Source organism: Diceros bicornis, unplaced genomic scaffold (genome assembly GCF_020826845.1).
Source record: "Diceros bicornis minor isolate mBicDic1 unplaced genomic scaffold, mDicBic1.mat.cur scaffold_92_ctg1, whole genome shotgun sequence".
In the NCBI taxonomy this organism is placed as follows: domain Eukaryota; kingdom Metazoa; phylum Chordata; class Mammalia; order Perissodactyla; family Rhinocerotidae; genus Diceros; species Diceros bicornis.
This window is the reverse complement of record NW_026691812.1, coordinates 809,562-836,762: the sequence shown is the minus strand read 5'-3', so window position 1 is coordinate 836,762 and position 27,201 is coordinate 809,562. Positions and strand designations below refer to the sequence as shown.

General features: G+C 40.4%; 1 protein-coding gene across 1 annotated transcript in view; it reads left to right on the top strand.

Annotated features, from left to right (window-relative positions):
* The window catches only part of LOC131403834 (centrosomal protein kizuna-like), a 68,058-nt gene extending 45,429 nt beyond the window's left edge, over nucleotides 1-22,629 (top strand). The window contains 6 exon segments of the mRNA XM_058538097.1: nucleotides 4,536-4,709; nucleotides 5,336-5,387; nucleotides 5,390-5,494; nucleotides 6,623-6,688; nucleotides 21,324-21,428; nucleotides 22,553-22,629. Of these exon segments, the coding sequence (XP_058394080.1) occupies nucleotides 4,536-4,709; nucleotides 5,336-5,387; nucleotides 5,390-5,494; nucleotides 6,623-6,688; nucleotides 21,324-21,428; nucleotides 22,553-22,575 (525 nt within the window). The 3' untranslated portion in view covers nucleotides 22,576-22,629.
* The last annotated feature ends 4,572 nt before the right edge of the window (nucleotides 22,630-27,201 follow it).

The following is a 27,201-nucleotide window of genomic DNA, read 5'->3' as shown; positions in this document are numbered from 1 at the left end:
AACAATATACACCTTTAGTAAATAGCATGAGTTACATATTTCTCTGTAGATAAAAATCTTAAAAATAAGAGATTTTCAAAATTTAAGAAAGTTCTACTAAAAATTACTTGGCTAAGAGTCTAATGAAGCTCAGAAATATTTACTTTGATCTCTTGGGTAAATGGCTAAGTAAACAGTCACATGTAAATGATGTTTACCTGTGGGTCCCCTTGCTGTCAGCTAGAGTCAGTCCTGTCTCTTGAGTAAATACATCATTAAAGCCGCTGCAACTCGGATTATGTCCCCTTGAGACCAGATAAGATCCACAGCACCCGCATACCCTATTAGGCAATTACATATTTGAGCTGCAGGCTTTTAAATCAGAAAAATTTATAATTACTTGATGTGGGAAAAAAAATGAGTTGGGTGCTTCATTAAAACACAAAGTGACTTAATACTCCTTCTCTCCTAAGTGATGTCTGTTTCCACCCAGGAGAACTTCTCCAGGGAAAGCAGAGTGGCTTACTGGTGGCACTCATAGAGTGCCCCCATCACACATACCAGAAAGACACATGACTAGTCACAGAGATCCCTTCATCTCTCCCTAAGGATCGACTGTTCTCTTGATCTTCTCTCTTGAATACTCATTTGCTGGCTCATATGAATACTTTCCCCTTTCTTTTAATTGCTGCACAGATAAAATCCCCTTCCTGTAACTTAGACATACCTTAGGTGATGATGCTTGCATTTCTCTTTAAACATTGAAAAATTACTTCTGGTGTGCAAGAGGAAGGTTCTTGAGGAAAAAGTCAGTTAAATCTGTGTATTAGGGGAAATTGTCATCTACTGTCTACATCCGTGGTTTTTAATTCTCTTGCTTTTCTGTATCTGCATTAATAGCACTGATTTACATACAGAAGGAAATGTAATTTTATTAAATGCTTTCACATTCGCTTTCTGTTTGTATTTGTACCATCCATCGCAGAAATCAGATTCCTTTGGAGCTAGCATGTGTTTTTCTTAAAAAACTAGCAGGAAAAAAAGAAAACCAAACTTGGAATATTAAGGTAAACAAAAAGGAGAAAATAAAATTGCCTGTTGACGTTGTGGTGTATGGTTTTTAATATTTAATATATTGGCAAACATAGGTTGTACTGTTTGTGTCCATAGCTTCTTTTTTTCCCACTTGTCACAAGTGAACTTCCTTTCATACCATCACATATTCTTCTACATCATTCCCAACAGCTGTGCAGAGACCCCTGTGTGGCTATTCCACTGTCCCTTTAACCAGCCTCCTGTTCAACATTTAAGTTGTTTTTAATTTTTCCTGTAGTAAAAAAATTTCAAAGAACATCTGAGCAATTCAGTTTGTACAAATATCCATGCTATTTCCTTAGGATGAATTCCTAGATGTAGAGTTGTTAGGTCGAAGGGAATGTGTGTCTTTCAGCCTTTGCTCTGCACTGCCAGATCTCACTCTGGAGGGGTCATCAAAGTCACAAGGAATGGAGGAAAATATATATATATATATAATCTGAGCTCTTTATGAAACTGGGTGCTATCAACTTTTTTTTTTTGAGCACCAAATTGAGAAGTGCAAATGACATCCAATTTTTTTGTTCATTTGACCTTTATATTACCATTGAGGTCAAACTTTTCCCTTACCTATTTGTGAGCCATTTGTGTTTCTTCTTTTATAATTTGCCAGTTCGTGTCCTTTGCTCATTTTTCTATTAGGTTAGTAATGTTTTTTCTTGTTGACTTGTAAGAATTGTTTTTATATAAATTCGTACAATTTGTTGCAATATTTTGAGCAGTTTGATTCTTGCCTTTCATTTTTCTTAGTGATATTTTGGACACAAAGTCTTTTCTGTTATTATCTTCATCTGTCTATTTATACATTTGAATATCACAGTTAAGTTTCTGGATATAAATTAAGAGGCAGCCTAGATGCCTCTTGGGGTTCTAGACCTAGCAGGAACCATAACTGACCTTTGAGAAAAATTCTGGTAGAATTGAGCCAGTAATTCTAAGTGTCCTGCTAAGTGTAAATCATAGGACGATTTGTTTTTCTAAGATGTGAAATATGACCATCAGTCATTCTACAAATAGTGTGTGCCTTGGCATTGAATTTCTAAGCCTTTTCTCCTGGCTCCTGGGAAGGCAGAAAAGTGAGGAACTAGTTTGTTCTATTGACTTAGGCTTCAGACTGCTGAGAACAGTGACACAGTCCCCAGTCTCCCTCCTGGGCTCCAAATGTATGAAATCAAAGAGAGCCTTTATTAGCTAACAGATAAGTTGAAACCCAAGCATAGTCTATTCATAAGCACCATCAGGAGGCCCATGGTAAAAGTGTTGTCTGGTGGCATTTTTCAGATAGAGAGCTCCAATTTGCAGAGCCCATTCAGTCCCAGCATGAGCTGTGTAAAGCAGCTTGTTCCCTCTTCTCTGGGCTTTTGTTTCTTTGTAGGTATGGGTTAGTGTTGTCAGTTTCAGACTGCAAGCTCCTTCAAATTGGGGGCTTCCTTAGAAATATGCCTGGCTAAAGCATCTGCAAACAGTACATCCTGAAAATGTATTACAGATGTTTTTCCTGACTCTGCAGAAGTTGTTTTTGACTAGAAACCTCTAACCATTCCTTGTCTGAGATTGACTTTTGTTTCTGTCCCTGCTTATCATTATTACCTGCTTATTAGGGATTTATATTGTGGGTTCCCTTATGAATGACCCATTGGGCAGATCTGCTGCTCTCTTTGTTGGCTCTGTGGTCCAGTAAAGTGAAGCCAACCATTCTCATGTAATTTGACCATCCATCAAAATCCTTATAAAATAAAAGACTCATCTTTGAGAAATTATCTCTAGGATTATCTTAAAAGATGAGTCCTTTTATAAACATCTCTATCAAAAAAGTAAGAGAAATCCTAGAGATAAGAGTATTGAGTAGTGAAGATAAATGGGATAAAATATATGAAATAAGTGAAAACCTGCAGTATGCCCACTACTTTATTTACCTCACCATGGTAAAAAAAAAAAAAAAAAAAAGAGGGCAGAGTGTAGAACTAGTAGCAGTGGTGGTATTCTTATCAAGTATACAAGGACTTATTAGAAAGACATTTGCAGGATTATTATAGCATTTTATTCTGTGTTCTTTTGAAACCCACTTGGAACCCAGCTAAAGCAAAAGAGGGTCTTAATATGAAAGAGGTGCACAAAACAGTGAGATAAATTGTGCGTCATCATTGAGGGCCCAGTTCCAAGTAATCTGAGTCATTGACAATCCAAAACAGTTTCCATTATCTGCAAATTCTACAGTAAAAAGTGTATAAAGTCCTTTAACAATTTTATTCTTAAAATATGTGTTAAAACAGTGGCTATTACGAAGTCATGCCAAGAAATTATTAGTTACAGCTATTGCATAAGGTAATATGACGAAGAAATACATATTTGAGGCTCTCTCAGAATGTTTGAATTATTTTAGGAAAAGAAAATTATAACTTTCACTTCAGAATTTGGGTCAGTTCTTTTTGTTCATATTCTAAAATGCTTTTCATATATCCAGGATGATTGGGCACACAGAATAGGAGCTTATCTCTCTGTGGAAGCAGACAGACTAGAGCAGGAGAGGTGGAGGTCTGGAAATGAGACAGGCCACAGTGGTCCAGCTTGCGCACTGACAGTTGAGAGATGGCAGGTCAAGGAGGTGACACTATTCTTCACACCTGTCTTCCTGGACAGATTCTGGAAGCAGGTGCAGTACAGTGGTCCATGTAGGCAGCTGGAATTGAGGCATTATGGCAGCCAGTGATGGGAACCAGCCCTGGCCTGAGCTTCGAGGGCAGGACTCTACACCTGAACCCCAGTATGCAGAAACAGGGATACAATGCAGGTCATCCCAACAGAGAATTATCACAACTCGAGTAAAATTCAGGGACTACTTTATGTAAATAAAGGAAGAGCTCCTGGTTACTAGAACTGGACCACAGACAGGTGCTGGCTACAAGGCTAACTTGACACCAAGTCCTTCGGCCGAGGAGACTAGAATTCCTTAAATCCCCTAAAATCAGCTGCTCCGGCCCCTAGGATAGGCCATGGATCCAGGTGGCCAGCTGGTCCAGGGGAGGGCAGAGGGCAGGAGCCTTGCAGGGATATCAAGGCCGATGGCAGTGGCCTTGTATGTTCAAAGCCAAACTTACAAGGCAAGATCTTCCATATTCTGCCTCTGTGATTCTTCCTGTCAGGGCATCTTCATGGGAAGAGATGATTATCTTCCCCCTTGTTCACTAGAGAATTATGTTGTTACCACTTCGCTCTCAAACTAAAGATGACCTATGAGGCTTTGTCCAGTTTTGCTCTTCATATTAACTTGTAGAGTCTCGTGTCCATTCTACAAGTTGAGTTGGACATTTCCTTGTATTTACTACTGTTGCCAGAGACCAGGGAAAGGTCAGCACCACCACCGAGATTTCCTCTCCCCGCCGCCTGGGCAAATCACCACTTCCAAGTAGGAAATGAGAGAGAAACACACTCTGGCAGTGGGACAATGTCATCATTGATTGTTTAACTCTTGTTACCAGTATAGTTTTATTTCTTGGGGGAAGAGTGTTGACCTAGAAATTAAGAGACATGGGTATTTACCTGTCCTGTTAATTTTTACTTTTTCTCTGCCTCTCAAGTTGGCTGTGATAAAATCTGTGCCCACCTCCCTGCCCAGGACACATGAGGCGATATGGGTAAGACAGTTTGGTGCCCTTTGAAAACAGATAGGCAGTGTGGCTAGTAAGTTTCCTGAGCTCCCCAGCAGACTTAGCAGCAAAGTGCAGAGTGTGTTTATCCTTGATTGACAATTATGTTTTAAAATAAGGGCAATTCTCTTTTTGCTTAGTGTCTCCTTCTCAGCCACCAAGTTTTTCTACAGTCTTCTCATTTGGGGGAAGTTCAGGGGTCATTTCTGGAAGGATGGGGATACTGCAAGGTCACATTTTTCCAGATCTCTTTCTCAATCCAAACCAACAGCATTCATGCAATGAGAGAGTCGATCTTGGATAAACCAGCCCAAGTTTACAAGAGTGGTCACATTTCACATACGTACTTCACAAGCAGAACACTTCAGCATGACATAAGATTCAGGCCACAAAAAAATGTATTATTACAAGTGTAAGTTGTTGTAAAGAATTAAATTATGCTGCAAAATAATCAGATGTTATTTTATCTTGAAGACATTTTAATTTCAGTTAAATGTCAGGAAGCAAATTAAATCCAAAGTAAAGCTTAACCTAAAGTTATGTCTGAAGGCTGGGTCTTTGAGACCAACGGGAATGTGGCTAGAGTTTATTTTTATTTCTTTTAAACACTGTAGGCAGCAGCGTTATTGAAAAAAGCCCCTACAGAAGAGTGTGACGATAGTTCGGCCGTTCTGAATCATCTTGCAGCTTGCCATCTATTCTGAATGACAGTAGTGGAATAAAGGAAGCGAAACCCACTCTATGGCTCAACAGTGTTCTTACAAGGGAACAAGGTAACTGTTGTTAAAGGGTCTGTCCACAGCAAAAACGCATTCAGAGTCAACGCAAACACCCTTTCTCAAGGTGTACCTATAAAATAAAGCAGACTCAAGAACACTTCTAATTTTAATATGTATAATATGTTATTTGTTTTATACCACCTTCCAATAAATATATGTTTTCATTTAGTCTAACAGGAATAGGAAACCTAATTGTAGATCTGCTGTCCTGCTGAATTTCCAATAAAATTAGTTTTTATAAATTGAAATCTTAACAGAACTAACAGCACTTGGCAGTAGATAATTATTATCATCCCACAAAGATGAAGATGATTCTATGAAAATGAGTCCATCAAGTACTTCACATAGAGTACTGTGAAATTTTTGATATCACTTAATAGAATTTACTCATAATTGGTAAACATTCTTTTTAATTATATTAGAACCTTTTATAAGTTTAAACAGATGATCAAGAATCAGAGTTTATGCCCCCCAAAACTTAATAACCAATTTTTAGTATCCAGAAATTGTGATTATTATTATTTTTTAAAGATTTTATTTATTTATTTTCTTCCCCCCAAAACCCCAGTAGATAGTTGTATGTCATAGCTGCACAGCCTTCTAGTTGCTGTATGTGGGACGCGGCCTCAGCATGGCCGGAGAAGCGGTGCGTCGGTGCGCGCCCAGGATCCGAACCCGGGCCGCCAGCAGCGGAGCGCGCGCACTTAACCGCTAAGCCCTGGGGCCGGCCCGAAACTTGTGATTATTTTAACGTTATTGTTAAGACATGCCAATAAACCGCTATAATGTATTCCCAAGAGAGCTATGAGTTGCTCAGGATATATTCAGAAGTTGATACACATGCACAGGATTTGAGGCTCGCTTGTTTTAAGCCCCAGTCAAATTTGATAGATGTCAGGCTAAATCATTTTGCATGAAAGCAACATAGAGATACCTTAGTTTTAGAATAGGTTTCTTTTTAGGAACAGTACTATTTCAGACAAGAAATAAACTAAGCAAAGAAAGGAGGTGGGGAAGCAGTGAAAATAAAAGGAATGGCAGTTAAGAAAAAAAAAAAGCAAAGGCCTATTCCGTAAATATAACCTTGAAATACACTTTTATTATCGTGTGTTTGATTTTTAGACGTTTCAAGTGGCTGCGGAGACGAGAGCAAGGAAGAGAGCATGGCAGCAAAGATTCCAATCACAGGTAAAGTTATGGTTGCCTAAGAGTTTCAAACACAGGATTCAACCTTGTTTTATAATCAGAACATTCTAGGTTAGTGGTGTGTGGACTCTGCTAAGAGCAAGTATATTCAACTACTACGTGCTGGAGGGGACGATTAATTGTAAGAGCATGACATGTGCGCTTACATTAACATAAACTGAGGTGGAAAATAACCATGCCTATTGAATTCTTCATGATCATTTACACAGTTACACGTGTGAGCACCCCATCACATAGCCTTTCAGCACCTGCGTCTGTGTGACAAGGTCAGTCTCCATGGGGAACACCAGTCATTGTGTGGCCAACTACAGCTGTTTCTCATTTTACTCTTTTCTTTCCTGTGATAATTGAATGTGTCTCATTAAAATAAGAGCAGGAAAAAAAAAATGCCAGACAAGAAGGTTGCTTGTGCCTCAGTTACAAAGCCCATGTGATAATTTAAAAATTTTAGCAGTAACGTTTCATCAAGACCTATTAAGATTTCTGCACATGTATTACGCTTGTTTAGCTGGAATCTGAATATCATTACGTTTTTAGTTTTAGAATATCAACAGCAGTAATGAGTATTCTGAACAGAGTTCTATTTGTCATACATCTAAATTTACTAGGATCTCATTTTGTAAAGTGGTACACTACTTCATTATAAATTCAAAGGTCTGACTTTAAATATTTATACAAGTAACCGCACCACTGCACTGCGGTACTGAGGCACGCATCTGCACATGTGGTCGTTTTGTTGTTTATAAGCGGAAAAGAATGGCTTTCTTTTATGACAATGCAATTCATAGCCTGATGATTAATTTTTTAAACTCATGTTTCTGTGATGAACTCTGGTTTTGAAAAAAGAGTTTATAGTAGAGCAATTATTGTATATATTCTGCATCAGATAATATTTCATTCCGAAATACAGAGGTTTTCTTTTCTTTTAAACATTTTCCCAGTGATATGTTTATTGCATTTTTATTCTTCATTTTGAGAAAACTCTGGTAGCGTTCCCTCTTTATTTTTTTATTAGTAGAAGTGTAGATGATCCCAAATTGCGGATAATCAAGAAGTCATTTGGAGACTTTTCTCTTGCATTTACCTTTGAATGCAGAAGTATCTAATGACCTCTGAATTTATTTCAGTTAAAATTATAAAGACTTATTGGAGAGAAACCAGGAAGTGATCTCGTTGCCCATTCTTGCTTCTCTTTTCAGTATTCTTTCCAGTCATTCCTTGCTGTGAGAAGATGACTGTCCTCAAAATTAGTGCAAACGTTATTTTCTCATAGACTTTCTTTATAGGAGAAGAGATAGTCAAGTACTGGAGTTTCAAATCTTTCTTTTTTTCTTGCAGAAAGAGGTGTGATGTGCCTAGAAATAATAAGGGCTATTTACCATTAAGACTTTTAAAGAAATTTTAATTCCAACAACCTGCCATCAGTCAATTAATAGTTGGCAGTTTTAAAAAAATGCTTTGTGGGGCCAGCTCGGTGGCGTAGTGGTTAAGTTTGCACGCTCTACTTTGGCGGCCCGGGGTTCATGGGTTCAGATCCTGGGCGCGGACCTACACCCTGCTCATCAAGCCATGCTATGGAGGCATCCTACATACAAAATAGAGGAAGATTGAGAAAGATGTTAGCTCAGAGACAATCTTCCTCAAACAAAAAGAGGAAGATTGGCAACAGATGTTAGCTCAGGGCCAATCTTCCTCACCAAAAAAAAAAAGAAGAAATAAAGAAAAAAATGCTTTGTGCCTGTTGCATGCCAAAGTTTTAGACATATAAAATAACTTGGGAGATATAAAAATAAACTTTCAAAGCCATTTACTTTGAGCATTTCCATTCTGTCCTCGCCACCATACTCTCTTTCTTCCTTGCTCCCCACCCACTGGACTTCCCATGAAATTAATGTTTGAGGGCCTCATGTGCCTTGACTCTTTAATGCTGTTGTCATGTCTGTCATTGAAACTACTTTGATCTCTAAGTTCTTTTTTTCCCCAGTTTTTTAAATTGAGATATAATTGACATATAACATTGTATTAGTTTAATCTCTAAGTTCTTGACCATTATCTCTTTATTAAATCTTTGTGTCTTTGGCATAATTATTTGGAGATTTGGCCTTGGTAGAGTAAAGCAGGTATATAGTTTGATTTAAGATAGAGTCTGGGGCCAGCCCGGTGGCGCAAGTGGTTAAGTATGCACGCTCCGCTGTGGCAGCCCAGGGTTCTCAGGTTCAGATCCCGGGAGTGTACCGATGCACTGCTTGTCAAGCCATGCTGTGGCAGCATCCCATATAAAGTAGAGGAAGATGGGCACGGATGTTAGCTCAGGGCCAATCTTCCTCAGCAAAAAAAAGAGGAGGATTGGCATGGGATGTTAGCTCAGGGCTGAGCTTCCTCACAAAGAAAAAAAAAAAAGGATAGACTCTGCCTCCCCCTTTATAATAGTTTTATTGAGACTTTCCTGTTTTATGGGCTGCATTCCTTCTAGAATATTCCAAAGAAAAGGAATATTCCAGAGGTTGTTCTCAGGGTTGAGGGGATGTTGCAATTGAGCCTGGGCTTTGGCATCAGCCGTCAGTGTCAGCATTTTACTCCCTGCTCTATTTCTCCACCTCTCTGAGCCTCTGTACTGGGAAAGCAGACATACCACCTGGCAAGATGGTCTTAAAGTTTACATGAGATCGTGTGTGTGCAAGTGCCAGGCGTGTACTAGACACTCAATACATGTAAGCTGCGATTCATAATAATAATATTCATGTGAATGTTAGTAGTAGTATTGATCTTCTGCACTGGCCCCACAGTCCCCAGTTTTTCAAGCCAATGCCATCTAGTTAAAAGGAATCTCACAAAGCAAACTCAAAGAGGAAAAGAAGCAGGGGGCTGGGGGTGCAGTGCCATAGAAAGCATAATCCTGAGACGAGTCTCGGAAAGGCATCTGAACACCACCTCCTGAATTGCGGTAGCCACTTGGGACCAAGACTCGCCCAAGCCCTGTGCTGCCATAATTCCTCCTAGACAGTGCTTCCCAGTGGTACCGCTAAATTAGTTTCTGCAAGAAATTTCCGCTTAAGAACTCAATTGATGATTTGAATCCAGAAGGATATTTACCCCATCAAAAAGGAATCTTGAGGAGAGTTGCATGATATTTTTGGAACTTCTAATTAGTCCCGTGGAGAAACCCTTAGAGAAGAATCACAACCTGGTGCAGTGGCTCCTGGGGCTCTCACTGGTCAAGGCCCAGCATCTCTGCCTGTGAGTGCCTGTGTGCCATAACTCTTACAGGCTCACAGGTGAGGGCGTTGCAGGGCACACGGTTCCCAGGCGACAGTCCTCCCCTGCTGTGCCGCCTCACCGTGTGGATGGGCGGATGCAGCGTTTCCCCAAGCGTGTTCTGTGCAGGCTCCACCCCGAAAATGCTTCAGGGAATACACATTCTCTGACCAAATCCCGCATAATCGCTCTCTCCCTCTGCAACATGCACAGTGCAGGGAGCACGTTGAAAACTTTTAGACTTTCAGTAAATGACCCATTTAAAGGTGGGAACTTAAAGTTTCAAATAATTATCTTCTATTTGAAAATGGAATCCTTCCGATGAACAGCCAACAGAATTAATATTCTGTGGAACATGTTTTGGGAAATATGCACAGATATACACAGAATGTTTTTTAAAACCTTGAGTCTAATGAGGGCACCAGTATTCTTAATACACTAAAATTATCGTCAACCTTTTCCCATGAGTCCTTTTTGTGGGAATCTCCCTTGTGGATGAGATTGCTTTATAATGAAGCTTTGGCTACTTTAGTGTAACTAAACCCAGTTGATGTTATGATTGAAAGTTACTTGTTAAAGCTGCTTCCTGAATTGACGAATTGACGACCAGCATGTTCCAGTAGTGAGTTTGGACAGTCCAGAAGTGCTCTTCTTTAGTGTGGGTCCTTCTGCATGACTATTTGCTTTACAGCCGTCTCAGAGAAGATGTAGTAGAGAAAGACACCGAAGTGAACCCAGGCAGGCACCAGGAGTTTGGGCAGAATGGAGGGGAAGCTCTGAATGATGAGGGCCCTGGGGAAGTTTAACCTGAGAAGGGTACAAAAGCTATCTTTAAATATTTGCGAGGCCTCCACGTACAAGACAGAACGTTGATCAAGCGTAATTTTAGAGTCTAACTCAGGGGGCTCTGTGTGTGAGTGGTGCAGGGAAGGAATTCACAGCTCAGTAATGGAAGAACTTTCTAGCTCTTCTTTGAGGCAAAACCAAGCTGAGTGTCTTCCAGGTATAAGATTCTGTGCTGGGTGCTTGAACCATGGCAGGAACCTACTCTCTAGAGGGACACTGTGGAAGGAATTCTTGTTTCTGGAACTGACGTTCCTTCTAATGCTAAGAGACTGTGATTCTCATTCCATATGAAAGAAATCAAATGTGCCAATATTCTCATTTCTTTATTTCCCTTTCTTATTTGCTTATCACTTCCAAACATAGGTCTCCTTGGCAGAGGGGCTCATCCTTAAAGAGTTTGCTGTCACTCTGAAGGCATCTGCTTTGTTAATCATTTGCAGAGTGTTGGTTTCATAAGTTGAGCTCCTGCAATCTGTGCTAAGATTTACATAGAAACCCTCCCGTACACAGACCCACACACACAACCAGAATAAATATTCCCACAGCCTGTATGATCTGTTGTTGTTAACACAATCTACCCCTTTTATTAGTCTGGTTGTTCACACTGAAGAATTAAGGTAGAAATGAAAGAATAATTTTGATGTCTATGAATGTGAGGTTTTCTCCCTATAATAGATAGTATATCATTTGCATGTATATTACACCTTTACTTTGGCTAAGTCCTGGGAATAAGACTGGGTCCTTGCCCCTCCTAAGTCTTCATCATCTCTGATCCTCACAACAGCCCTGTGGGGTAAACATTAGGGACTCATTCTACAGTCAGTCCAACAGAAACTTAGGAAGGTTGAGTCCTGCTCAAGGCCATATAGCTAGTGTGTTGGATCTTGAATCGAACTCAAACTTCAGGATTTAATCCCTGAACTCCTTCTGTTCCACCAGCCTGCTGCTTTCGTTTTACAAGAGAGGCGACTGCATCAAGGTGTCTGGATTAATTAAACATCAGTGTATATCATCACAAAAGATGAGCTCCACAAGGATGCTTTGCGAGTGATGATGAGCGAAGCTATACCTTTCCTTCCTCTTGTGTTAGGCCTAGAGAGGTGGGCACTTGCAAGGATTTCCGAGTATGGATTTTGCCAAGAGGTGTGTGTGCCCTTTATAAAGCGGGGCGAGCCTGAGTGCACGCGCAGGACTAGCATACTCAGGTCAGTGCTTCCCTGGAACACTTAGACCAGGATTAAAGCCATGCTTGTCCAGATTATGAGAGAAAATCTCATCTGAACTACTTACACCCCCAAGTGAAATTTCCCACGTTGGCAATTTTGTTTGTATTCATACTGAATTTACCTCTGAGAGTGAAGTGAGTTTTAGTTTTAGCAAGTGACACAGGTTATGCTAAATGTCATAGAAACCCGTCACCTGACACGGTATCTGGCACACAACACAGTGGACACTCAGTTTGTCAAACGAATGAATAAAAATGAGTTGGAATCCAAAGATTAAGGAGTTTCCTTAAATGCTTGTTGATTCAGGCCAGAACGCTGTCTCTTTCACTCAGTCACTCTACCAATGCTTTCCCCACCCCACGTGCCCATCCTGGCAAACTCATCTCCTTAAGCTCCATGTGAAAAGGGCTCTCAGCTTTTATCTGAAGAGGATTAAGCCTCTAAGAATGTCCATTCAGCCTCTCATTCTTTTGACTCCTATTCTCTCGGTCAAGCTGTGTTGAAAGTGGTTGCCTGACAGTGCCATTTCTCACTGATATTCTTTGGCAGGCTGAAATATTCAATGTCATACTAAGATATGTCCATTTAGAAGCTGTGAGGGAGGTCAGCCACTTGGGGTTCTGGGCAGTGCTTCTCAAAACGTTATTGCTTGAGTTTTACATCAAATTGGAAAAGGCTGGAAACATACAATAGCCAGGTTGTCATTGGTGACTGGATTTACCCTGGGAGAGAAGACTGTGGTGACAACGTTGGACGCCAGAGTACAGTGGCGTAACACTCCACTAAGGAGACTTTACTAAGAATGTGTCTCACCTGTCCTGTCCCAGAAATGCATGAGAATCAGGAAAGACGTGTTACCTGCCAAGCCTGGGAGCCCCAACTCGTGCAAAACCAGGGGAACCATCTCATGCTGCTGGATTGTCCATTGCAGTCCCTGTGGCCCTGTCTCTGTGGTAGATGTCAGGCTGCTGGGGCTTCCCCTTTGCTGCTACAGCAAAGCGTCTTCACTCATGACATTGCAGGGCGGTGGTGTTTGTTTAACATGGTCAGTAAAGAATGAAAGGCACCTTTCTGAAGAGTGTTTTCGATTGGTTGCTCCTGCATTCAAGGAAATTAATTCATAAATGCCTAGAGAAATTCTCCTTGGTCGTTGACAGTAGAATCCTGGGTGGATACCTATGCCCCAGCCACACCCTTGACCAGTTACATCAGAACCTCTAGGGGTGGGGCTCAGGCATCAGTCTTTTATAACACCCCCAGGTGACTCCCCAGGTTTGAGAACCATGGAGCAGGGGGTCTCAAAGCTGAAAGAGCCTTTGTAGGTCATGTTGTGAAACACCTTCATTTTATGCAAGAGACTCAAGTGGGGAGAGAAGAGGTTGGGCTTCAGATATTTTAATAAAATCGAGGATCACGAAGTGTATTATTTTCCTAGGGCTGTTGTAACAAAGTACCACAAACTTAAAACAACAGAAATGTATTCTCTCCCAGTTCTGGATGCCAGAAGTCTAAACCAAAGGCCAGCAGTGCCGTGCTCCTGAAGGCTCTAGGGGAGAAGGCTTCCTTGCCTGTTGCAGCTTCTGGTGGCTCTCAGTTTGTGACAGCTTGACTTCAGTCTCTGCCTCCATCAGCACATCACCTTCTTTTCTGTCTCTGTGTCCACTCTTCCTGTCAGGATGCCTGTCATTGGATTTAGGGCCCACCACAAATCTAGGATGATTTCATCTTGAGATCCTTAACTAATTACATCTGCAAAGAACCTATTTCCAAATAAGGTCACATTCTGAGGTTCTGGGTGGACATGAATTTTAGGGGAGACATCATTCAACCCACTGTAGGGGGCGAAGAGAGATTTCTTCATATTTTACCTTTCTAACATCTAGTTCATCTTATACATTGATTATTCCTGACCCTACTATAATGCTAATGATAATATTATTGTCTTTATTTCTGATTCTTCTCATTATATAAATCATTGAATGCAAATTGCTAAAAATATTGTTTTTAAAAATATTTAATTATGCCAATAAAATATAGCTTCCTGATCAAGATTACTCAATCTTTGAAAAGTTCAAGATTGCATGACTTGGAGAGTTAAAAATTCCCCTCCCATGGCTGAACAATGTTAAGTGGCAGGCACTATGGTTATAAATTTACATATGAAGTAATACCAGCAGAACTGTTCAGTTCAGTTTTGGAACATTCGTTAAAGTTCAGTTACAAGCCTGACATTTATTTTCAAGTGTAATTGTTGAATTACTCCGTAGAAATTAAGAATGTGATGTAAATTTTTTTTTTGTAACTGAGGAAGATTCACCCTGAGCTAACATCTGTTGCCAATCTTCCTCTTGTTTTTGCTTGAGGAAGGCTAGCCCTAGGCTAACATCTGTGCCAGTCTTCCTCTATTTTGTATGTGGGTCGCCGCCACAGCATGGCTGACAAGTTGTATAGGTTGGTACCCAGGATCCGAGCCTGCGAACCCAGGCTGCCGAAGCGGAGCATGCCGAACTTAACCACTATGCCATAGGGCTGGCCCCTAAATATTTATTTTCTGAAGCAGCTTCAGGCAACTCATGTGAAGTAGGAGTTTCTCTTCTCTGTACATCAGCAGTCTCTGAGAGCACAGAGAAACCTTGGCAATAGATTTACAGGCCCACAACACTGGGGGAGTGGAGTTTATTGCAGAAAGTCTGGACATGAAAAGTGATTCTCGTCATGGATCCAACCTATGTATTTCAGGTTCACATTGACTTATGGCCTTTGAAAAAAATCCTAAATATAGATGAGTTTTCTGTATTTTCAGAATTGTGAAGGCACCCATATCCTAATATTTTCTTGTTTTCATTTGAGCAGATTACTAGACAAATGACTTCTGGATTTTCAGTGATAATATTTATCTTTAGAATTAATTTTAGAAATATATGTCACAATTTTTATTTTATTTTACAAAAATGACTATGTTTGCTGCATCAGCAACACATCTAGTAACAGTGTGGAAAAAAATTTTCATGGGTGTAGAAATATGTGAAAAGTAACAGCACTGGGAAACTCAGTGTACAGAAAATACTTTCCAAATTTAATTTTTAAATTTCTACATACTTCCTATAGGAATAGTAATTCCCCTTCCTTACTCAAAGATGCCCAGTTCTTTGTTGGTTCAAGGTTGTTTTTCTATTTGTAGTGATGGTATTGTTTGCATCTCCCTTTGTTACTCCTTTTCCGGGCCCAACTTTTCTTTCTTTCATTAGGGATTTCTGCGCAAGCCAGGGGCAGATTCTCTGCCTGGAGACACCCCTAGGGGCTGGTGAACCCTGCCTCTCTCTGGTTCTTGTAATGAGTTGTTAAAAGCACTTGTTCATCAGATATTTTCTTTTTCTTTTTATTTCTAGATTTAGAAGTATTTTAGCAGGTGTACATTTGCATATAAAAGAGAATAAAAGATAAGAAGTTGAGGCTTTTTCTTTCTTCCCTCCTCAACATCATCTCTCTCCTATCCCCCTTTATTCAGCATGTTTTTGCTTTCCTTCTCTGGCTGTTTCCGTTTTCTAGACACGAAATGCATATCAAAAAAAAAAAAAAAACAATCTCAGTGATTCTTCACCACTTTGTAGGAAGATAGATGATTGGGTTTGGCTGGCTTATGTAACAAAGTAGGGAAAAACATATTTATCTCTTTGTGTCATCAGTCTGGAATTAATAGCCAAGGATGGATTTTAACCCCTTAGACTCCTTTATTTTATGTTTTAAATTGCAATATTTTCTACTTTTTAAATTAAGTCTTGACACAGATTTGAGTGTATAATAGATGCTTGACTGAGAGATCCAGAACTGAAAGCTTGAGCATGCATATATATCTGTTTCTGTGTGTACCAGAACATTCTAATTGACAATAATTGTATTCTTTAGAAATATTTGTTTTATCTAATTATACGCACTTCTCAATAATTTTCTGAGAGTTTGACATGACTAATGAGCGGAAATGTTGCTCTGGAGTTCTCAGTCACAGGCTGGAAAGTAAAGCCTTAAGGGGTTAAGGGGCTACCTAGTCCTCGAATTTGCAGACTTAGGGTTTACTTGCAGTTGAGAAGACTCAAGTCTTTTCTCCTTGGAACTGGAGGAACTTGGCCCCCACTTGTCTATAGCAGGCTGATTTGAACTCTAGACTTGTTACTTTTGCTCTTTTGTTCGTTCCTTCATTTCGTAACTATAAATCTGCAGGGCAATACAGTGCAGCTTTGAACTGCTTGATTCTTCACTATCCTTCTTCCTTCTAGGAAAGCCTGGGCCCGAGTTACCAGAAACCTCACGCCCGTAGCTTTGCCTCCTTGACTTATGAAGTTGGCATCCTGGCCAAGATCTCTAGGCTTTTCCAGGAGGAGGTCTGAATTGTTCGAGTACCCCTAGCAAGACGTAGACTCTTGCCTCCAAAGAGTCTGAAACCTGGTCTATTTGATACAAACAGCTACTTAAAAACCTCCACACAGCTGTTGCAGCCTGCCTTGATAGTGTGTTCCGGGTCTCTCAGCTCTGCAAACTACGAAAGCTTTTGCTAACATCTAGCTTATAGCCCTTGGCTGAAGTTTTTCTCCGAGTGTTCTTGTGCCACTTTTAGGGAACACAGAAAAAATTGCTCACCACCATCTAGTTTTGAGGTTTCCAGTGTGTTCTGTTTGGCCTGTGCAGTGTTGTATTTTTTTTTTTAAGAAAGGCAGGAGTCTGGCAAGACTAGGCCCACTTTCCCACCTGGCAGCAGTTGGCTGTAGCCGGAGAACAGCTGTCCCCCTGACCAGGCATGTGCTCTCCAGCTGGCCAGACTCACTTCTCTGTGCTACCTGCTTGGCCCCAGAGCATCTGCATTTATAATCCTGTCCTGTCCAATCTATGCAATTTCTGTTCTTAAACCCTCTTCCCTTGTTTCTACGCAGGCTATGTAGCCTTTATCCTCTCATTGTTATTTTTTAACCAAACTTTAATTTTGTTTTTCCTTTTTGGGTTGTTTCCCAGTCCTTCAAATGTTTTGTACAGCTCTTCTGACTAAAACAGGGGTGACTGAGGGTGTGATACATGCCATGGGAGAATGACCACAGCTCTGAGCATCTGCTGCCCGACACAGACCTCCTGTTAGACAGCAGCACCTGCCGCCTGCTCCAACCCCTCTGGCTGGTTTGGTGTCTTGGTCCTGTCTCAGTTAGTGTTTCTTCCTCCAAGTGAATACACTTAATCCTTTCACCTTTTAAACTTCACTTTGCCCTTAAACCACACGAGGAATCATGCATCGGGGATGGGAGCAGGCCATGTGCCCAGCAGTCCTCAGCTTGATTTTGCCAACCCTCTATTACTTAGGTCAGGGCGGCTATGTCCCAGATAAAAATTGTCCGGGTGAGCTTCACTGACTTTCCGCTTAGAGAAGGGCTACAGAAGGTTTAAAGATCAAATACCAGTAAGGAGCTATGGCTGGGAAGCGGGGTGGGCTCTGGGAGAACGAGACTGGAGAGACAAGCTACATCCCTCCAAAACTGTGTACGGTTGAAAGCAGACTCAGGGCAGCCTTGAAGGGAAAGGCCAGTTACAGAGTCCAAGTCCTTCAAGAAGCAAGGGAAGGGTAGATCCTACAATTCCTCACCCACAAGAAAAGAAACTTTGTAACTATGTATGGTGACTGATGTTAACTAACTGTGGTGATCATTTCACAATATGTACAAATATTGGATCATTATGTTGCATACCTGAAACTAATATAATGCTGTATGTCGATTATACTTCAATTAAAAAAAAAGAATAAGAGGAAGGAAGAGAAGGAAACCAGCATGGAAAGTGTGTGGAACATGGAAATGGCCTTTCTTTTCCAGAGTGGTAAAATGGTCCCTTGCTGCTAATGTGAATTCACTTCACATTCCTCCCTTGCTAGACTCAGACCAGTGATAATATCCGTACTGTCCTATATTTGGACAGAATACTTAATCCTCCCAAATGTGAAATTAACTCACAACTACTAGCTTTATATTTTTCATGAAAATCTTCTCCTAAAAATAAAAGGCACGTGTTTTCTGAGGAGCAGGAGAGCCAGCTCACTGGAGTCAGATGATTTACCTCACAACAATAGATGAGAGGAAAGCCTAACTCCAGCTTCCAGCTGCCAGGAGCCTTTGTTTACCAAGAAGCTACTCTTTTTTTCTTTTCCTATTCTTTTTTTTTTTTAACTTTTATCTTTGCTCTCTTTTCCTTGACCAAGTCAGTATAATTGAGTGCAGAAATAGCATATGGTCATTATGATCTGGACTTATATCCTAAAAGCTGAAAAACTTTTTGGTTGATCTTTATAGAATAAAAACAAAACAGAACATTTTTACCTCTTTTACAGTGATTCCTTACCTTTTTAGAATTCTTTGATTTTATTGATACTTCTCCTCTCCCAAAAGTACCTTACCACAAATCTGAAGTAATATAGGTAGTAGGACTGACAGGAGAGTGTTATGATGCTGTCCTAGGACAGTGGGACTAATCTACAGCAAGAAACACTTTCTGTCATAGGCCAGTACCCAACACATATACACAAGTTATGCAAAACAGTACTTTCCCCTTCTGCATGCATGGCATCTGGTGTTTTCTTTATTAAATTTGTCAAAATACTAGTTCAGGTTTGCCCAACTAATATCACAATCCAGCAATGTTAAAAAGTGTTGCCTTAGGATTTATTATTTTCAGAGTTGAGTCCCTGATCTGTACATATTTTAACTATATAGCATTTAATATTTCAAAATATGATGCTCATTTTAAGTACTTATTTTTATCTCGATTGATTCTCAGTAGGGCAAGATAAGTTACATTTGTATTCGTCAGTGTGACGGTAGTTTTAATCCAGTAATAAGGGGCTCATGGTTAAGTTCTTAAATTGAACCAGCAAAAGCAGGAAAGCAGTGATTGCCAGCCTCCGGTGCTGACAGCAGGAGTCCTTTTGTTTGTGGCCACGTTGGAGATGTGGACGTGGATGCTGTTTTGTTATGTCTGTGCTAAAACTCTGTTTCTCCAGCCTCTGTTTCATCCAGGCATCCTTGAGACTTGAGGTAATGGGAAAGTTGTGTCCCTCAGGTTCTTTACGTGATCATTATTTATTGTTTTTCCCAACAGTCTTCCCCACTTTAACTTACAGCAGACACTGTTAACAGTCCTGCAGGGTAAGGGTGTCCTGTGGGTGCCCAGGCTGCTGCTGACCCCTCTGGGGCACCTGGCTTTGCTCCCTGCAGATGCTCTTCTCTGTCCCTACGATGAGCCTGGTTAGATTTTCTCAGCGGTGGGTCTCCCAGCTCATCCTGCTGCCGCCTCCCCTTCCTGACCTTCCCGCCCCTCACTCAGCCCAGAGACCCCACACTCAAATGTGCAAGCCTGAGGGCCAGGGCAGCGAGTGCTCCAGAGGACCAGCTGACCAACCAAGGCAGTCAGTTATGTGTCCTCTGATTCATTCCTGTAGCTGCTTCTGCAAGGCCTGGACTGGAGAGAAACCATTTTACTGTGAGTTGAACCTATCCACAGACCCACTCAAAATAATGACTAGAATTTGGCCACCTCAAATACATTCATACAACTTGACTTCGAGTCTTGAAACCTGGGTTCAACTAAATTGTTTTTTGTTTGTTTGTTTTCAGAGTTTCTAAAAAGGGACAGTTCAAAAAACTAATTTGCATGCATTTGAAAAGTGTTAACATCGTAGGAGGAATTCAAGAAACTTGTTTCTAGGTAGTAGAAAATTCAGTATTTCTGTGTATTTTTTTCACACCTAAAGCAGTTAATAACAATTTAGCAATATCATATATCCAATCAGTGTTCAGTCAGGAGCCAAGCAAATATCTTTTCAGTTGATGTTTTTTGATGAGTAGCCAAACTGTGCCATTGCATTGCATTTGCTTCATATGTCTCTTAAGTAGCATCACCATATAATTTATTGTCTAAATTAGGAAACTTTTGATTAACAAAAGACAACTCTATTAATTATTATGCTGGGACAACAGGCAGAAACCTGAATTGTCATGGACAAATTCTACTTTTTATTTTAATTGTGGTAAAAAATACATAACTTTAAATTTACCATCTTAACTGTTTTTAAGTGTGCAGCTCAGTAGTGTTAAGTATATTCACAGTGTTGTGCAACAGATCTCTAGAACTTTTTCATCTTGCAGTACTGAAACACTATACCCACTAAACACTAATACTCCCTCCCCCTTCTTCCCAGCCCTTAATAACCACCTTTCCACTTTCTGTTTCTATGATTTTGACCACTTTTGTTACTTCATATGAGTGGAATCATACAGTACTTGGCCTCTTGTGACTGGCTTATTTCGCTTAGTATAAGGTCCTCAGGGTTCATCCACACTGTAGTATGTGACAGGATTTCCTTCTTTTTAAAGGCTGCATAATATTCCATTGTATGTATATGCCACATTTTCTTTATCCATTCAACTATTGATGGACATTTGGGTTGCTTCCATCTCTTGGCCATTGTGGAAAATGCTGTGATGAACAAGGGTGTGCCAATAACTCTTTGAGATCCTGTTTTTAGTTCTTTTGGATATATACCCAGAGTGGATTGCTGGATCATATAGTAATTCTATTTTTAATTTGTTGAGGAAGCTCCATACTGTTTTCCCTAATAGCTACACCCACCAGCAGTGCACAAGAGTTCCGATTTGTCCACATCCTCCACAACGCTGATTTTCTGTTCTTTTGATAGTGGCCATCCTGATGGGTGTGAGGTGATATCTCATTGTGGTTTTGATTTACGTTTCCCTGGTGATTAGTGATTTTGAGCATCTTTTCATGTGCTTATTGACCATTTGTATATGGAGAAATGTCTATTCAAGCACTTTGCCCATTTTTAATTGGGTTATTTGATTTTTGTTATTGTTGTCGAGTGGTAGAAGTTCCTTATATATTCTGGATATTAACCCCTTTTCAAATATATGATTTCAGTTATTTTCTCCCATTGTGTAGGTTGCCTTTTCACTCTGTTGATTGTTTCCTTTGACATGCAAAAGTTAAGTTTGAGATAGTCCTGTGTGTCTATTTTTAATTTTGTTGACTGTGCTTTTGGTGTCATATCCAAGAAATCGTTGCCAAAACCAATGTCCTGAAGCTTTTCTCCTATGTTTTCTTCTGGGAATTTAATAGTTTTCAGTCTTATGTTTAAGTCTTTAACCCTTTTTGAGTTGATTTTGTGTATGGTATAAGGTAAGGGTCCAACTTCATTCTTTTGCATGTGGATATCCAGTTATCTGTGCCTTTTTTTAAATCTGTAGAAACAAAAGCCTACCAGTTGCTGAAGTGGTCTACCCTTCAGGATAATACAAATCAAACTGAAGACAGGTTCCAAAAGGCAGATGCTTCTGCATCACAACTGTCAGGTAAGTGAGCAGATTCAGCACTCACAGCCAGTGTCTAGGTGACCCAAGGCAGCAGCTAGTGCTGTGCTCAGGGAAGGGTGGTCATTCCTTGAAAGTTTCTGGAGTTTGCTTTGTAATAAGCTATCACTGGATCAGAATCAGCCAGTACTTTTTCAGTCCTTAACAAACAAGAGTTTGGAAGAGTCTTCCCTCCTGGATATGTGCCAGCCCTGGCATGGCGATGGTCCTTACAGGCCCTTGGATTATACCTGGCATGTCATGATAGTAACTTGTTGCTAAGTACCACAGGAGACACCCCAAATTCTTTCTTTTCCCACATCTTCCAGTTGCTTAATCGTCAATGGGGAACATCATCCTGGGCTATTTTCCCTCACCAGAATGTTGGAAAACTTTGGGTTTTTTAAATGAAAAGACTGTAAATCCCAGTAAAGCTAAATTTTAAGCTTAAGTGTAGTTCCTTCAATCTAGGATTTTTGTTTTAATTGTAATTTTGTTTTCGTATACTTTATTGCATTTTTATTATTTTCATTGGTTTTTATTTTATTACACCTTTTTTTAGTATGTCACTTCAGCTCCCTTTGTGAAAGTAAATGGATTCATACAGAAGGAAGTACACCTTAGTCACTTCCTTATCCTTACATAAACCACCATTCCATAATTTCACCCATCAGAATGAACAGTGATCTCTTAACATCACATAATTCCCAGGCCATATCCAGATTTCCCAATTGTCTCAAAGATGTCTATATCAGACAGGCATTTTTTCGAGGGACATATGGTGCATTAGACTTAGCTGTCTGTCTTCAGAGAGCTATTTCCTAGATAATATTAGTGTTAGAATTGGTTGCTGCAAAATTCTGTTATTTTGGTTGTTTTGAGGATTCAGTGAGCCACTGCAGGCGAAATGCCCAGCACAGGGTCTGTTAGAGAGCAGCCCTCGGCGACTGCTGACCGCGGTGGTGCTGGATGTTATGTGAACTATGCGAATGTGAGACATTGTAGTTGGCTGAGGTATGAAGCAGGGCCTCTGCCCCAATGGAGGGCTTCATCACTTTGGAAAGATGTAGCACTCATGAGCCCTTAACCATTTGCTTTTCACCACTTTCTTCACATTTGAGTCACAGAATTAGAATCCAGAGAGATTTAGAAAGTATTTATCCAACCCCCTCATTTCACAAAAGGAGGCGACAAGAGAGTAGCACCTCCCTCAGAGCCTTACAGCCAGTTAGCAGGCACATGTGGTTGGAAGGTGACTCCACACATCTGTGTTTGGTAAGTTTATTTTATATGGATAGTTAATTGGACAAGTTCAAAGGATGAGTAAATTTGACATAAGTTGTAGTCCCTTGGATGTATATCAAAAATGTTGGGGGCCGGCCTCATGGCTTAGCGGTTAAGTGCACGTGCTCCGCTACTGGCGGCCCGGTTCGCATCCCGGGCACACACCGACGCACCGCTTCTCCAGCCATGCTGAGGCCGCGTCCCACATACAGCAACTAGAAGGATGCGCAACTATGACATACAACTATCTACTGGGGCTTTGGGGGAAAAAAAAGGAGGAGGATTGGCAATAGATGTTAGCTCAGAGCCGGTTTTCCTCAGCAAAAAGAGGAGGATTAGCATGGATGTTAGCTCAGGGCTCATCTTCCTCACACACACAAAAAAATGTTGTTACTATTAATATACTAATGATTAATGTATTTGTTTATTAATTTATTCATAAGTGAAGTGATACTTTATAGGTTGTATAATCAAGCACCCCTAGATTCAGTTCCCTCCACACTCAAATTTACACTATGTGCTTTGCAAGATTCCACATTTTCCTGCGTTGGGATCATAGAAGTCCTTCTGGTGGTGTCAGCCATCTCTGAGGTCAGATACGGCCTCTGGCGTTTAGTTTACGTGTGGTCACACAATACTTTTCACTCTCACTCTCACTCTCTCGCTCTCACTCTGATCCTGGGGACTTCTCTGAGCTCCAAAGAGAAGCAGGAGGCAGGCTGGTAGGGTGGAGGGAAATGGAAGCCACGTACCCCGTGGTTAGCATACCCCGCTACTGCTGTTACAGGTAGTGGTGAGGATGGGCATCCTGAACTCAGGAGCCACCCCAAATCTGACTATTGAAGAAGCAGTGCATGTTTCAGTTACTTTCTGCATCAGATGTGTTAGGTCTCTGCCTCTGGACCTGTCACTAAGGAAAGCCACTGCAACCTTGTGCCTTCCTTTCCATGTCTGAAAAGGCCTTATGCTGTTAAGCACATGGAAGCCCTCTTCAGGCTGAGCACGGACACATTGTTAAGAGAATGGCTTGGCTGCAGAGGTTACATGCAGGCAAGCAGGTTACAGGATAGAAACTCAGCAAATGCCTTTTGCAGAGACACCCATGCACTCTCTATCTGTGATCTCAGGTGAATGCCAGTTAAGAATCAGACTTGAAGCAGAAGCATCCAAGGCTGAAGTCACCCAGGGGGCAGAGGTCAAGGATTGCCCTGCACGCTGATAGCATCATGGGAACAGTCTGGTTCCCCTGGCTCCAGGAAAGAGGTGGATTGTGCATCTTCCCCATCAACTTTTTCAGGCTGGTTAAAGAGTGGCCTTGATGGTTTTCAATGGAGATTCAGTCTCTCCTGGGAGATGGAAAAACAGAGGATTTGGCAGAGGGCTTAAGGGTGGGTGGGGTGAGTAACTGTCATCCAGCGGTGTCAGTTATTTCTGAGACCTGGTTCCCAGCACCCATTATTTTGATGATCCCTTGCTGCCCATGTGTTATAACAAGGTGAATTATCCAGTGCATGGTGCTGTAGTAGAGACCCGTGTGCTCACATGTGCATCGTGGTCATTTGGAATAGAGCTCTTCGAATGATTTTATTTTTTATTTTTTGTGGCTTCTAAGTATCACCGGAAAACACTCCACTTCCTTTCAGAGTTCTATCAACATGTTCCTTGCCTCAGAAGCTCCCTGCCTTCTGTGGCTTGAGCAGCATCTTCCCCTGTTGACTTTTGTTTCACCAAAGTTATTGTGAGCCCTCTTCTTCACTCGTTGCTGCGTGGTGGCTGACACTCCCTCTCCATGTTTGTGCTTCTCACAGGTTTGAATATTGGCAGTGGTACATTCAAGACAAAGACAACTAACAAAATCGCTTCGGAAGCTAGTTTTTCATCTAGTGAAGGAAGTCGTTGGTCAAGGTAAAGTCGTGAAAGCCTGTCTAAATAGTGGCAACAAGATGAGAAATGTCGCTACGCAATGAATTAAACTCCGGCTGCGTGTTATTTTGTTTTGTGACTTGATGGAAGGTTATGGTTTGGGGTTTTGTTTATCTAAAATAACAGTTGAAACTTTAGTCTACCTTTGAAAATATTTGCACCAGAGTCAAGTATTGTTTTGCAGCTGTTGTTTCCTTGGTTTAAGACTCAATTGACACCTCAGTGAACCACGAATTAGCGTCTACAGCTGCTCGCAGTAGGGCTGCTTAGAGACCACACAATGGAGGGTGTCGGAAAAGGGCAGAGAGAAAAATGTCAGGCCTTAAAGGAAATAAAATGGCCTGTTTCTTCTTTCTGAGATGGCTGATACATATACTAGCAATTTCTGGTTATTTGTTTTTGTATTCCTATTTCTTACCAAGTATTTGGGCTAAATTATTCTTTCCTTTCCTGATACTTTCTTCCTTATTTTCCATAAAGGACAAAATGTATTTTTTCAGTTTTGTTAAACAGTAGCACTTCTTGTAAGTTTTTCAAGCAATGATAAGTGAGTTGTGTGCGAGATTTGTCATCAACATAAAATACTGATCAGGCAAGGGCACTGAGTCACTGGGGAAGAATTTATAGATGGGAACGGAAGCAGTCACCTGCTGAAATACCTCCCTTGTTGCTTTGGGCTAAATATCATTTAAAACAGCCCAAGTCTCCTTTAGTAATAGCATTTCTCATTAAAAAGATGTCCTTTAGATGACTGCATTCCATTTGAATTAGTTGCTTGCCCCTGATGAAATTTTAAAGCAGGAACTTTACATTTCTCATGTTCCTTAATTTTGATGATGAAGTTTAACTCATTTATTCATTTATTTAGTTGCTTCTGCTTTTGGTGTCAGATCTGAGTCCATTGCCAAATACAAGGTCATGAAGATTTATGCCTGTGTGTTCTTCTAAGTGTTTTATAATTTTAGCTCTTCAATTTAAGTGTATGATCCATTTTGAGTAAACTTTTGCTTATGGGATAAGGTTAGGGTCTAACTTCATTCTTTTGCATATAGCTATTCAATTGTCACAGCACCATTGGCACCCTTGTGAAAAATCAGTTGACCATAGGTGTATAGGTTTATTTCTGGTCTTTCAGTTCTGTTCCATTGATCTGTATGTTTGTCCTTGTACCAGTACCACACTGTCTTGACAACTGTTGCTTTGTAGTAACTTTTGCAATTGGGAAGTATGAGTCTTACACTATTTATTCTTCTTTTTCAGAATTGTTTTGTTAGCTGTAGCTTGTTGCCTTAGAATTCCGTATGAATTTAGAATCAACTTCAGAGTATAAGTTTTGCATTTCTTTGGTTATTTATTCCTGGTTTTGGATACTATTGTGAATGGAATTGTTTTCTTAATTTTACTTTTGGGTTTTTCAATGCAAATGTATAGAAATTAAATTGGGTTTTCTATATTGATCTTGTATCCTGCAACCTTGCTGAACTCATTTATTACTTCTAATAGTTTTTTGGTAGACTCCTTAGGATTTTCTATATACAGGATCACTTCATGCAAATAGAGATAGTTTTACCTCCTCCTTTCCGATATAGATGCCTTTTATTTCTTTTTCTTGCCTAATTGCCCTGGTTAGAACCTCCGCTACAATTTAGAATAGAAATGGCAAGAGTGGAAATCTTTGTCTTGTTCCTAATCTTAAAGGGAAACCATCCAGTATGTCACCATTAAGTATGATGTTAACTGGAGATTTTTTGTAGATGCCCTTTATATTGAGGAACTTCCCTTCTGTTCCTAGTTTATTGAGTTTTTTTTTAAATCATGAAAGCGTGTTGGATTTTATCAAATGCTTTTTCCTACATCTGCTGAGATGGTCTTGTGATTTTTTGTTTTTCATTCTATTTGTATGATGTATTACATTAATTATTTTTGGATGTTAAACCAACTTTGCATCCCTAGGATAAATCCCACTTGGTCATGGTGTATAATTCTTTTTATATATTGCTAGATTCAGTTTGCTAGTATTTTGTTGAGGACTTTTACATCCATGTTCGTAAGAGATATTAGTCTGTAGTTTTGTTTTCTTTCTTTTTTTTTTTTTTTTTGGTGAGGAAGATTAGCCCTGAGCTAACATCCGTTGCCAGTCTTCCTCTTCTTTCGGAGGAAGATTGGCCCTGGGGTAACATCCGTGCCCATCTTCCTCTATTTATTTTTTTTCATATGGGACACCGCCATAGCATGGCTTGGCAAGCGGTACATCAGTCCATACCCGGGATCCAAACCTGTGAACCCTGGGCCGCCACAGTGGAGCATGCAAACTTAATCTCTACGCCACCAGGCTGGCCCCTGTAGTTTTGCTTTCTTGTGACATCTTTGTCTGATTTTGGTATCGGGGTAATATTAGCCCCATAAAATGTGTTGGAAAGTGTTTCTTCCTCTTTTTTTTTTTTTTGTAAGAATTGGTTTTAATTCTTCCTTGAGTGTTTGGTAGATTTCAGCGGTGAAACCATTTAGGCCTGGGCTTTTCTTTGCGCATAGTTTGTGGATTACTGATTCAATCTCTTCACTTATTATA